This window comes from Acartia tonsa, chromosome 13, assembly GCF_053477335.1.
Source record: "Acartia tonsa isolate MP-2025a chromosome 13, ASM5347733v1, whole genome shotgun sequence".
Classification (NCBI taxonomy): domain Eukaryota; kingdom Metazoa; phylum Arthropoda; class Copepoda; order Calanoida; family Acartiidae; genus Acartia; species Acartia tonsa.
The window spans coordinates 20124878-20138012 of record NC_137272.1 but is presented as its reverse complement, the minus strand read 5'-3'; the positions used below and the strand labels follow the sequence as shown (position 1 = coordinate 20138012).

The 13135-nt window shown below is 31.6% G+C and overlaps 1 protein-coding gene across 1 annotated transcript in view; it reads right to left on the bottom strand.

Annotated features, from left to right (window-relative positions):
* Positions 1–13135, bottom strand: part of LOC145303887 (F-actin-monooxygenase mical1-like) — a 98566-nt gene that overhangs the window by 21898 nt on the left and 63533 nt on the right. Inside the window, exons 33-35 of the mRNA XM_080145547.1 lie at positions 12650–12719; positions 11420–11477; positions 7892–7966 (exon numbers count right to left, since the gene is read on the bottom strand). Coding sequence (XP_080001673.1) covers positions 7892–7966; positions 11420–11477; positions 12650–12719 — 203 coding nt within the window. The remainder of the gene's footprint in view (positions 1–7891; positions 7967–11419; positions 11478–12649; positions 12720–13135) is intronic.

The following is a 13135-nucleotide window of genomic DNA, read 5'->3' as shown; positions in this document are numbered from 1 at the left end:
AAAATAGAGAACTATGTTAAAAAGTTTAGTTTTAGCTATAGAAGGAAAAAAAGACAATTAGCTGCACATTTATATAGTCCGGAAATATTTTCACCAAACTTGGACATAGTAAAAATCGTCGGAAAAAGCCGTTTTAAAAGAACGAGAGACAGTTTTGCCCTATATTTGATATTATATTAATGAGATGATGTTAAGGTTTGATAATCTAATGAGAAATATTCTCGTTCACAGTCCCTTTAAGTAAAGCTAACAAATAAAATTATGAAACATATCAGGGATATAAAGAGATAAGACAATGGCTGATAAATTAATGCACATCCATAATGATGACGCTCTAAATAACCCCTTCTGTAGATTAAAATTAGTGGTTCCAACGTTTAATCAACCAATCAAAATTCAGTAAAAATCCCCAAAGCCAATGAATAAGAAAACATTGTTGTAAAACTTTGTGTACTATTGTAATAAGCAGTCAGTTGTCTCCTCCCTCTCTGGATACGAATACTAACTAAAAAAGAATAAAATGCGATGGTACTCTACAATTCACTTTTCTGCCTGTCCGTCATTCTGTCCATGATTTTTTATGATTTTCCAGTATGGCTACGAAACCAATTAATATCCGCTGGATCAGACCCGTCTAATCCATACTTAAACCATATATTGTATAATGTATTGTATTATAGACATTTTTCTACAAATAGTAAAGTAAAAAGTTGTAATATGAACACCAGTTTTGTTAGACTGGGTCTTCGCCCCTTCAGGACTAACAAAACTGGAAAAACAGATGCAATAAACAACTAATCTTGGCTGTTTAGTTTTGACAATGCCAGTTTTCATCAACCAATGTGTCCCACCCCCCAAGAAAATAGCTTAAAACCACCAGAGGACCAATAGGTATATACCCTGAAGAGTAGAATCCAATTGGTTCAGTGGTTACCGAGATCTTAAGGGACAGACAGACGGACAGACATCAAGCTACTTTGTATTATAGATGATATAAAAGCTTCGTCAAATGTTTTAAATGGACATTCAGGACTTTCTGATATCGATTACAGGGTGCTACTGTCCTTCTCATTCTGTTTTCTCATGTTATTATAGACAGACTTTATTTAATTTTTCGTCCATTTTTCCGTCCCTGTATACAACTTTTATTGTACCCAGGGAGGTAGGGAACATTGGACTGAAATTACCTTCCTAGCTGGTCCAAAACCTTTTTTTTTTTGGGGGGGTTGGGGTTGTCCCACCCCTCAAGAAAATAGCTTAAAACCACAACAGGACCAATAGGTATATACCCTGAAGAGTAGAATCTGATCGGTTCAGTTGTTACTGAGATCTTAAGGGACAGCCGGATGGACAGACAGATAGACAGAAAGACATCATTCTACTTTGTATTATAGATATTAAATAATTCAGTAAAAGTGCCCAAAGTTGTTAAGCAAACGAATAAGAAAATTTATGTTTTGAGATTTCTAATATAAAATTTACTTTAAGATAAAGATTTTCTGAAAAAATTATTCTAGCTTCAAAAATAAGGAAATTACATCCATTTAACATTTTAATTAACCTTAAAAAATAAAGTTGTTAAATGAAAGGGTTAAGTAAGCAAAAAATGACTTTGTCTCACTTAAAGTCGGAAATTTATTATTTAACAGGGAACATGCACAATTTTTTTTGCCATCTAACTGTAATAGGATCTGAGATGATATGTGGGGGGGGGGGGGGGGGATTAAACTACTAAGGTCCGGAAATGGGCCTGATTGTTAAGTGTTAGCAACCTTTATTTTTAGGTCCTTTTTTTCTTAAAAACTTCAAACTAATAAAAATATAAAAAAAATCTAACTAATATGTACAATTTCTACTATGTCGATTTAAATATATGATATGTTATCTTGAATGTATCATTCCAGTTTTGTCTCTATTGAAAGTAGAATGATACATTACTATTATGTCGATATAAATAAGGAAATCAATGTTTATGAATACGCTGATATGTAAACATGAATATATGATTCCAGTTTCGCCTCTATTGAAAGTGGAATCTTACATTTCAAAAATCGTATCGGCGTTGAAGATATCTTCACCAAGAGAGGGGAAAGTGGAAGGGTAGATTACAGTTTTATAGGGTCCAAACCATAATCATAGATTATGTTTCTGCTTCTATAAAAATGGATTTAACTCCCTAACTGTTTAAATAAATACAGGAGACTTTATAATAATAATAATACTCGAGTCCCCTCCCTCCTCTTTACTACTTACTAGTTTTATGATAACGTTCATATTTTTTGAGGACTTTTATTGAATTTTGATTGGTTGGTTTATTAACTACAAGTGGCTTTGCCCCAATCCCCTAGGTGTCCCACCCCTCAAGAAAATAGTTATAAACCTTCCCGGGAACTATGAGAAGCTACCCTGTTAAGGAGAACCCGATCAGTTCAGCGGTTAGCGAGATCCTTCGTTACAAACAAACAGACATCGTTCTACGTTGCATGGATAGTGTCCAAACGTTCACCCCTAATCGTAATCTATAGAAGGGGTAATTTTGTTTACCATCATTGAGTATGTACATCAATCAATCTCCCATTGTCTTATCCCTTTAGATTTCTGCGATAATTAAATTTGGGTATGGTCCCATATGGATAGCTTTTTTGTTAATTGGGGCATGTGAGAATTGTCCTATCGATTTCAAATATTAGATGGGGATTCCTGTAATAGTTAGGTACGATTTAGAAAGCGCAGCAACTCTGTAATCATTACCAGAACGTCCGTACGTTCATTTTAAACATGTTGATTTTTTTACTTTTTTAACAACAAATTTTTATGTGATCTAATTATCCGATTGATTTGGTTTTTGTATATTGATTCCTGGGACAATAGTAAAATAAAGTACAATATAATAAGCGAAGTAACTATAATGAAGTCCTAAAAACGTAAGTATGTCTATAAACATTATCCTGTATCAAGCATTTTTTCAACAAATTTATACATATATTTTCTGATTATCCAGTTTTGACCATATACAAGTGTTAATGTCCGTTTGTCCTACCATTTTAGTGCTTTGCTTTTATGAATATTGTCATTCTTGTTATATTAGATTTTGATAGGTTACATTAGCTAGGTTAAGTTGGGTTAGGTCAGTGGCGCGACAAAAAAAGTTTGAGTATGGGGAATGTTTTTACCCATAATCAGGCACAACTAAGGGATTAGATAATGGTGATAAATAAAGTTACCCCTATTGTGGATTTAAATTTTTAATTTAATTGATTGAAGTTTGGGCACAACTAGTTAGAAACCAAAAATTCAAAATCTCTAAAATTATCCAAAGTTTTTTTTATAAAATGTCCCCTCCTTCCCTGGGTATATATCTAAATGATCCTTTTAATCCAGTTAAAATAAAACATATCGTGTTAATACCAACTTTTTATGGATATTAAAATAAAAAAATTATTATTAGATTAATTCCAGTATAGTTGGCTTTAAGGTCCGAAATCTTAGGCTATCAAAACAAGTAAAATGTTTTACTTTATAATTAAATATCTTTTGAAAGTTGTCTATAAAACGACAATACACATTATTTTTAAGTATGGCTCAGAACCAGCAGAAATTAAAAGTATACAATGCCATAATGGAATAGTTATTTATTGCATCGTATTATCAACAGCGTTCCAACTAAATTAATATTAATATTGAATCATATAATGTAAAGCCCTACCCTATACCAGTTCACCAAGTTGAACTGGTTATAAAACTTTGGGTACAAGTGTAATTTACGGTCCAATGGCACTTCCCTCCTTGTTTGCTCAAACAAATGCATCATAAAAACGTTTTAAGAAATAAAGCCAAACATTAACCCATTGACTAATTTAAAAAAGTAAATTTGAATAACAAAATGATTTGCTCATAAAAAAAATAAAAAGGGTGGGGTCAAAATAGGTAAACAAGGATGACAACATCCATAAAAGCTAAGCTCTGAAAAGGTGTGATGAATGAACATTAACACTTTTAGAGTGTCAGAACTAATTAATCAGAATATAAATGTTTAAAAGTTGAAACAAAATTTTAAGTAAATTTGTTGAAAAACTGCTTAAATACAGAATAATGTTTAAGGACATACTTACATTTTTATAGATGCTACGCTTACAAAATTGTACTTTGTTGTCCTAGGAATCAGTATTCCAAAAATCAGATCAATCAAATAATTATATAACACAAAAATTTGCTGTTTAAATGGACGTACGGTCATTCAGGTAACAATCATAGAGTTCTTATGATTTCTAAAGTCTACCTATCTACCACAAGAATCACCATACAAATTTTGAAATTGATAGAAAAATTCGGACATGCCTATTTTAATTTAATTTAATGCATATTTAAATTAACACTCAAAATATTTTTTAATGTATATGTCCGTCTGTCTGTCCGTCAGTTTGTCGGTCTGTGACTGTCCATCTGTTTATGTCTGTATGTCTGTCAATACCTTTTCGTTAATTTAGGCATGTTAGAGTTGTTCTTTAAATTTTTTAAAGGTTTCAGAGTTTTAGTGCTCAACAAGGTACCCTGAGTGAAAGCGCCAATTTTAATTGGGATAAAAAAAATTAATTTTTAATTGAAATACATCCCCAATGATGATAATAGTTATCTATTGCATCGTATTATAGACAGCATTCCGCGGATAGTAAATTTAAAAATTAAAAGATTAATTACAGTTTTGTTAACCCTGAGGGGCTGAAGTCCTGGGCTTACAAATCTGGCATTGATATTATGTTTTTATTTTCATTTTAATATTCATATAAAATTGTCTAACATTTTTCCAGTATGGCTTTGAACCGGTATTAATCCCGCGTATATTAATTTCAAAGCCATACTGAAAATAAAATTACCCCTGTTGTAGATTAAAATTATTGATTGGGCAATACTTGTTCAGAACCAACCAATCAAAATTAGACAAAAGTACCCAAAGTTTTTAAGCTAACCATAGAGCAAGGATAGTAATGAAGCTTTGGATACCTGTGTAAATACAGTCCAGTGTACTCTCCCTCCTTAGGTAAAAATGTAATTTACTGCTCAATGATCCCTATATCCCTGGGTATGATGTGTCTACAAAAAGACAGTGTCCAAACTTTTCCACCGATTATTTTAATCTAAAAAAAGGGGTCCCATTTTTATAATTGTAATTGTGCTGTGCATATTGTAAACAGTTATCGCGCAATCAATGTTTTTCTACAATATAATACATGTTTTTTCAGTATGACTCATAACCTATCAAGAGGGAAAACTTAGATTCGTAGCCACACTAAAACAGTTATTTATAGTATCGTATTATAAACATTAAACAGCTTTCCGTGGATTTTAAAATGTACCATTGTAAGAGTAAAAATATTTTAAAAATAATTATTAAAAAAACTTCATTTTATTTGCTCAAAGATATGCCTCAAATAAAAAACGTTTTAAGTAAAATGCCACCCCCCTTCTCCTTATACAACCTATCCTGACAACCTGACCCAAAATTAAAGGTTTCAGTGCTCATCAAGGTACTTCGAGTGAAAGTGTAAATATTTTATTTTATAGCATCCCATTTATGGATTAATTTTTCTTGTTTTTACTTTAAACTAAATTTTCGTTTTTACAAGGAATCTTAAAGAATAAGACAATGGACGATGAATTGATGAAAATTTCCTATTTACAAACAACTTTGAGGACTTAACTAATCAAAATTCAATAATTTATCATTATTATCTTAAGTGTTCAAACGTTTCCAACCCTAATTGAAATCTACAGAAGGGGTAATTATGTTTACCATCAATATGGATGTATAATAATTTAACGGCTATTGTCTTATCCCTTTAGATACCTGCGATAATAAATCTTTAATATAAGTACCTAAAGCTTTTGGGCCAACATCTTCGCTTAATCGCTGTACAATATTTTTTTTTTTTTTGGGGGGGGGGGGGCGGGGAGGAAAAATTTATGTCACCTGATTAAGGAAGGGAAACTGGAAGGGTCAACTTAACTGAACTCACATGAGAAATATGAGATCTTCATACAGAACAATAATTTTCTATAATTAGGGTCAGTTTGTCCGTCCGTAACAAACGGATAGCTTTTTTGGTAATTTAGGCATTTGATTCCATCGACTATTCTGAAACTATTTAAGTGTTATTATCCGTTTGTTATACAGTTTCAGAAATCGTTTTAATCTTACAGAACAATAGCTTTTTTATAATTAGGGCTGGTCAATCCGTAAGAAAGCGGATAGCTTTTTTCATTTCTGGTAATGTAGGCATTTGCTTCCTGTATCCGTTTGTCATAAAGTTTCAGTACTAGTTTTTATGGATGTTTTAATCCTTGTTAATATTCCCCAATATACAAGGTATATTGATAAAAGGGTCAACTTAGTCACGTGAACAAGGACAATATACATTTTAACCCCCCCCCCCTTTCATATTCATATTTGACTTGCAACTTTGGATGGAAATATAAATACCCTTTAGGATTTAACTTTCACTTGACCTATACTCCCCCCCCCCCCCCCACCTCTTTTAGCAAAAGTTGACCGATGACATATCATATCATATATTAGGGGAGGGATCTTTTACAACGAGACTTAAATAAATATAAGAAGAGTAAGTATTTAGAAAAAAATAACCTATATAATACTAATAGGATAATAGTTCAGATATTTCTTAATCTTAAGCTACTGACCAAAAAAACAAAAATAACAACACGGCACAAATTTTAAATGTTGAATGTGCGTGTGTGCGTCTGTTTTGATCTAGCTGACCTTTACAGGGTAGCTTCTTATAGTTTAATTCGTATATTTATCTTTCTTTTTTGCTTTTAAAAATTTATGTATTTATTAATGTTAAGCTTCAGACAAAAGCCAACAAAAAAAAACTTTTGCTAGAAATATGCGAAGGTTCCGTGATCATATGAACAGGCTATTTTATTTGAGAAATCCACTATTTTTTAAAAAACTCAAATTGCCCAATAAAATCAAACGGTCTAGCTAAGTTTTTGAAAGGGATAATTAGTGATTTACAACGATATCCTGGCCGTATGAAAATGTATAGCTATTTCAATATTTATCAAATACCTATTTAACCCCTTTCTTTCACACGTTTAACCCCCAGTATGAAAATGAGGGAATTTAGCAATATTTGGCACCAATTTTAATATTTTGAAGCCGTAAATTAGTTTTTGAAACTAACGATATGACTGTCTGATGGTGCGCTGAAATGAATCGCCCCGGTTCAGCACACCTCTAAACGATTTAAAGATCCAGCTCTGGTAACGATTAACTCCAAAAATCTATGAACGGCCAAATGTTGGAACGTATAGATTATTTAATTTAAATGACAAAAGAAGACCTACAAATAATAAGTCATTAATCAATAATACATTGTTAGCTCGTAGTGCATATAAATGCGCAAAAAAGACTTATTTACTCGTTTTGTCTTCAGCGAGTCTTTCCCTATGCACCATTGTATCTTGGATATTTCAGATTATTTGCAGGCCTTTTTATGCCGCTTAAAACGGTGTGCTGGCATATTATGTAAGTTCAGCCCTTTGGCAGCTAGCAGCCTTTAAAACTCATAGCTTTTTGGAGATAATCGTTACCATGAATATTTTACTGTAAACTGCACTTGATCCAAAATATCAACTTCACAATGCTGTGTTGATGAAGTAGAATTTTGAATTTGAAGCTACTCATTTTTATTACCTGTGGTGTCCTATCCCAGCGGGGCTACAAGTACGACCTGACCTAAAGTAGTAAAAACGGAAAACTAAATTCTTATTTTCATTTTTTTCAATAAAAGAGAAAGGATGGTTCTGTACTTGACAGGGCACTTTGACACTTTTTTGTATTAAATTTTTATTTTTAATGATGTTAATTCCTGTCATGATAGGGCTTGATAGATTTTCCACTTGTTTGTCTCACCAAACTATAAAGCTTCTCTCTTTCTCGTATCAACTAAAAAAAACAAGGTTAAAAATGTCTATAAGAAGCGGAGCAAATTCAAGATTTTATTTTAGACTTTTTAATTATATAGAGTGTACAACAGTTAAGTGTTTTTAGTTTTTTTCTAAAAGCTTCACATACGTCACGGGATAGTTTTAAGTATTTTTTTATTTTTGCCCCCTCCACACCTACCAATCTATGCTAAGAGCGTTAAATTTGTACTTTAATGGGCCTTTATGGATATATCCTAGTTGAATAGAAGCTGCGCTTTATAAAAAATAGAAAGGGTTTCATTTCGTCTTCCAAAACTATATTACAGTCAACGTCAACGGTTGATAAAAATAATTATTATAATATGCCCTGGTGTCTCAAAAAAATAAATATAGCTTAAAAATGGAATAATAATGGAGAATTTTAAGAATAGTTCAAAAGTTTAAGACAGAATTTGTCTTATTTTTTCCGTATTTTCTCGAACTGTTTAAGACACTTTTTCAAAATAATTTCCGTTGGAGTTTTAACGGAAATTCTCACTAATAAGGAATATTCGAAATTTTAAGAAGAGTAATGGAATAGGAAAATGAACTAAAACACCACCTGTTTTATTATTATCCTAATTTTTCAGGATATTTCTAAAACTAACCTAATTTGAAAAAGCAGGGGTGTTTAATAATTTTCATATTTTTTGGAAAGAAAAAACAAATTTAAATTTAGATTTTATGAACATTTAGAATTTTTAATTTAAGTGATAACAAATATAATATTAAGCCCTGAAAAAGTGTTAACCTCCCCCCCCCCCTCTAAGTTTTATTGCATGCATATACCCCCTCCTCTTATACTACCTTTCACTTTTTTTTTATCAATTTCTACTCCCTTTTTAATCCCATTTCCTCCTTTTTTCACCCCCTCCTTCCTCTGAATACCCCCCACCGCTTCCTTATTCCCCCCCTATTATCTCCTTCATCTACCCCCTACCCCTCCTTCTTTTACCCCCCCCCACCTCTCTTTCATGTACCCCCTCCTTCCTCTGAATACCCCCCACCGCTTCCTTATCCCCCCCCCTATTATCTCCTTCATCTACCCCCTATCCCTCCTCCTTTTACTCCCCTCCCATTCCTCATTCCACCCCCGCCCCTTCTTGATTTATCCCCTTGAAATTAAAATAGGGAACGCCTCCCTTCCCCTTTTTTCATCCCAAAATCTCACAGCCCCTGGCAAATCCCTTTATACTGATGAAGGAAGATGTCCATCATAACTATTTTCGGTTCGATTCGCCCCATCTCTTTATGCTTTCCCCTTTGAACTGGATTTTTCTGGATTATCTATTCCAAAACTTGATAGCGATAAGGTGTTTATACAAGTGCGCCAATGTTTTTTTTTATAAAATTGTTAAAAAATGACATCTGTTTGGTTTTCCTTTGCAATTAAGCTTTTTTTAGGTACAGGGAAGGTTTTTAACTATTTTGGGAGAGCGTATCTCTACCCTCCCAATTTAAAATCACACCCCTAAATTTTTTTCTGAATATTTCTTATTAAAACTCAGTTAAAAAGTAGAAGGGCGGTTGACTTATCCCCCTCCCACCTTAAGAACACCTAGAGGCTTCTTGGGGGCGTCCGTTGCCCCTAGTCTTTATTAAAATAAAAGCTATGTCTTGCATTTTTTTCAATTAGGTGTTTGATCACGAATTTCATATGTTAAAAATATTTTTGTTATTTAATTGTTATCCTAATAAGATAAAAGTTATGCTTGAAAATTGTTTTAATAGCTATTATTTTATGTTGCATTTTTAGATAAACGTGAGAATTGCGTTCAGAATTTGCGTCAGAATTTGCGTCATTTGCGTCATTTCAATTTTCAGATTTTTATTACCCGTCATCCTTTATACTCCCTTCCCTTCTTACCCTTTCATACCCTTTATTCTTACCTTTAACACTTTTCCTTTAATAAAATCTTCTTAAACAATAATATAAAGAAATTTGAAAAAATGATTCTAAATATCTTAACTAAAATACTATTATATAAATAACAACAATCAATATTAACAATTAGAATATAATAAACACAAATTGATTACTGATTCTAAAAACTATCTTTAAAACTTCTGATGATTTCAATATTTTCTTCCTTTTTCTTTATTTATGTTATAAATAAAATTATCTTCCATAGATTGTGAACTAATACTTATTATAAAATCATTAGCTGAATAATATAATAAGGAAGAGCCCTTTTAGGAAATATTTTATTTAAGACTTTAAAATAAAATGAATATTATCTAAATTTGTCGAAATTCAAAAGCATAAAACATCTATAAATTCATCTAATTCTTTCAATATTTGAATTAAAAAGAAATCATAATTTATTTTATACTCTTGCACATATGTAATGATTTAGGTTTCTTTGATTTTCAGTTTCTTTGTTTGTCAGTTTTTCTTTCCACATATATATGTCCTTTCACTTTGGTAGTTGTCAGCAAACTGACTTAAGAAATAACTGACAAACATTAAAAATGAAACGTTTTTCTAAAGCAGCAAATTATTAGAATTAAACATTTAGTTACAATCTAATTTTATAGAATTCATCTATTATACCCCAATAATATTAAAATGATAAATCTGATATTTAAAAAGCTTTTATTAGTAACAGAATAAAATCTAGCATAACACTCTATTAGAAGTTTTAAAGGAATACTTTCCAAGTAATAATATGTAGTAGAACAGAAGTTAAATTTTGGGTATAAAATAGGTATTTATACAAAAAAGAAATAATTCCTTTTAAGAAAGGTGTCAATTCCCAAATTGTAAAGAATTCAATTTATTCAAAAAAAATTAAAACAAGGCAAGCTGGAAGCTCTACTTAGTTTAACAGTTGTGTTTATGCTTATTTGAAGTTAGGTTAGATTAAGCAGTGGTAAAGAGTGCCCTTGAGGGTTATCAAAAAGTTTTAAAAAGTAAAAAAAATATTTTTGATGATATGTATAAACACTTTGTCTCATGTTACAAGCCAAGATATTTTACTTAATAAATGCTTCACATCCCGGACCCCTCTCGAGAAATTTTTTTTGTTAATATTCTAAATTTTTAACGTCTTTTTCAATTATAACTCTAGAAAAAAAATAAGATAAGACTTATCTTAAAAAAACCGTTAATATTACAAGAATTATCCTATTACTATTCTATTAATATTTTTCTGTTTTCCATGTATAAGAATGTAATAGTAATTGAATTTAATACAAGTACACCAGGGTGTTAGTTAACAATAATAAAAATGATTTTTGGCATGCGGAAAAATTGTAAGCAAGGGACCAAAGGGAGGGGAGATAGACACACATCAATTCATTTGTTGGCTAAAAAAACTTTAGAATCTTTTCAAAACCCTAATTAATTAGTATAAACTAGTAGTGTCTTAACTTTTCCAATGCAAGGGGTAATTTTGTTTATCAAAATCAGGTAGGAGGATACTAATATTACCTCATAATGATCATCATTGATAAAATATCTCCGCACCATCCAAGCTGTATCATATACACTAGTAAAATATAGATATACTTTTGAACACAGTAATAGTGTCTGACTGATTATGACGTAACAAAAAAATTAGCCAATGAGAGGCCACTATAAATTTTACCATTGTTCAATAATGGCCTCTCATTGGCTAATTTTTTTTTGTTACGTCATAATCAGTCAGACACTATTACTGTGTTCTATACTTTTAAATTACACCCCCAAGAAATGAAAATAGACGAACGTATAAAGCGAGTGATAGAGAATAGACTCTCTTTTGTCATGAAAATCTTCACTATTATTGTTACTAGCGGCTTTGCCCCTAGCCTCTAGTGGCTTTGCCCCAAGAGGTTTAATCAAACCAATTTTTCATATTTTAGATTTACAAGAAAAATAAAAAAATATAAAAAATTGGGGGGGGGGGGCGGGTAGTCGACCCCACTATTTTAATTTTATTTTTAAAAAGAAAAAAAAATCGGGGGGGGGGTAATTTTCACCCTCCAAGAAAATAGTTATAAACCTTCCCAAGACCTATGAGAAGCTACCCTGTAAAGGAGAACCCGATTGGTTCAGCGGTTAGCGAGATCCTTCGCTACAAACAGACAGACAAACAAACAGACAGACAGACAAACAGACAGACAGACATCGTTCTACTTTGTATTATAGATTAATACATATTTAAAGGTAACCTATAAAACAAAGTTTTTACATACTTCAGCGCAGTATAATAATAGGACGAAGAAACATTTATTTGCCGATATGGTTCTCATTTACAGTGTAACTTACAAGAGGTACATGGAAAATATATAAATATTTTGGGGGAGGTTACTGAAACCCTTCTGATAGAAATCACATTAAAAGTGAAGGTCAAATCCTCCCCCCCCCCCCCCCCCGTTAAGTTACCATAGAAGTCTGTGGCGGACATACCCGATAATATATATTAAATTATCAAACATTTAACACACACTAATTGTTAGGTTCTTGGTGCTTGTTAAGAAAATTATTGGAGGGAGAGAAAAACTTATTGTAAATGAATCCCTCTTTTACTATATAGAAATCGTCTGGCAAAGTTTGAAATCGATAGGAAATTTCTAACAATTCTATTAACAATTAGATTTTTACTGACGGGTGGACTGAATACTAAGTGTAAAAACAATTTTAAAAATATTATCAAAAATGTAAAACTTTCTTACATACCCAAGAAATCCCATGCCAATTCCAGTTCCTTCGGGCCAGAAAGGCTCCAATAGGGAATCTCCAATTAAACCTAGAATAGATTGATATTAGATAGATGGTTAACGAAGGCCAGAAATGTTCCAATAGGGAATCTCCAATTAAACCTAAATACATTAATGAAGAGATATAAAGATAGATTGATAATTAGGTGATAGATATATTAAGTGTCAGTTCCTTAATACCATAAGCAATGTATTATCCTCCTACCTACAAATCCTACTTGCTTTTACTTTCTAATCAATCTTCTCAATGTTAATACAGGGTGTTTTTATATTTAATAGGACAAAAGTATTGCTTAATTTAACCCACTTTCCATTGACAGAAGTGGCTAATCAATATCTCTTTTTCTTTATTGGCGTTAGGAGTTTTATATCAGAAAAAAATATTTTATGGTTTTAAACAAATAATGGCTTATTTCAAAGAGCCTTATTTATGAAAATTATTGGA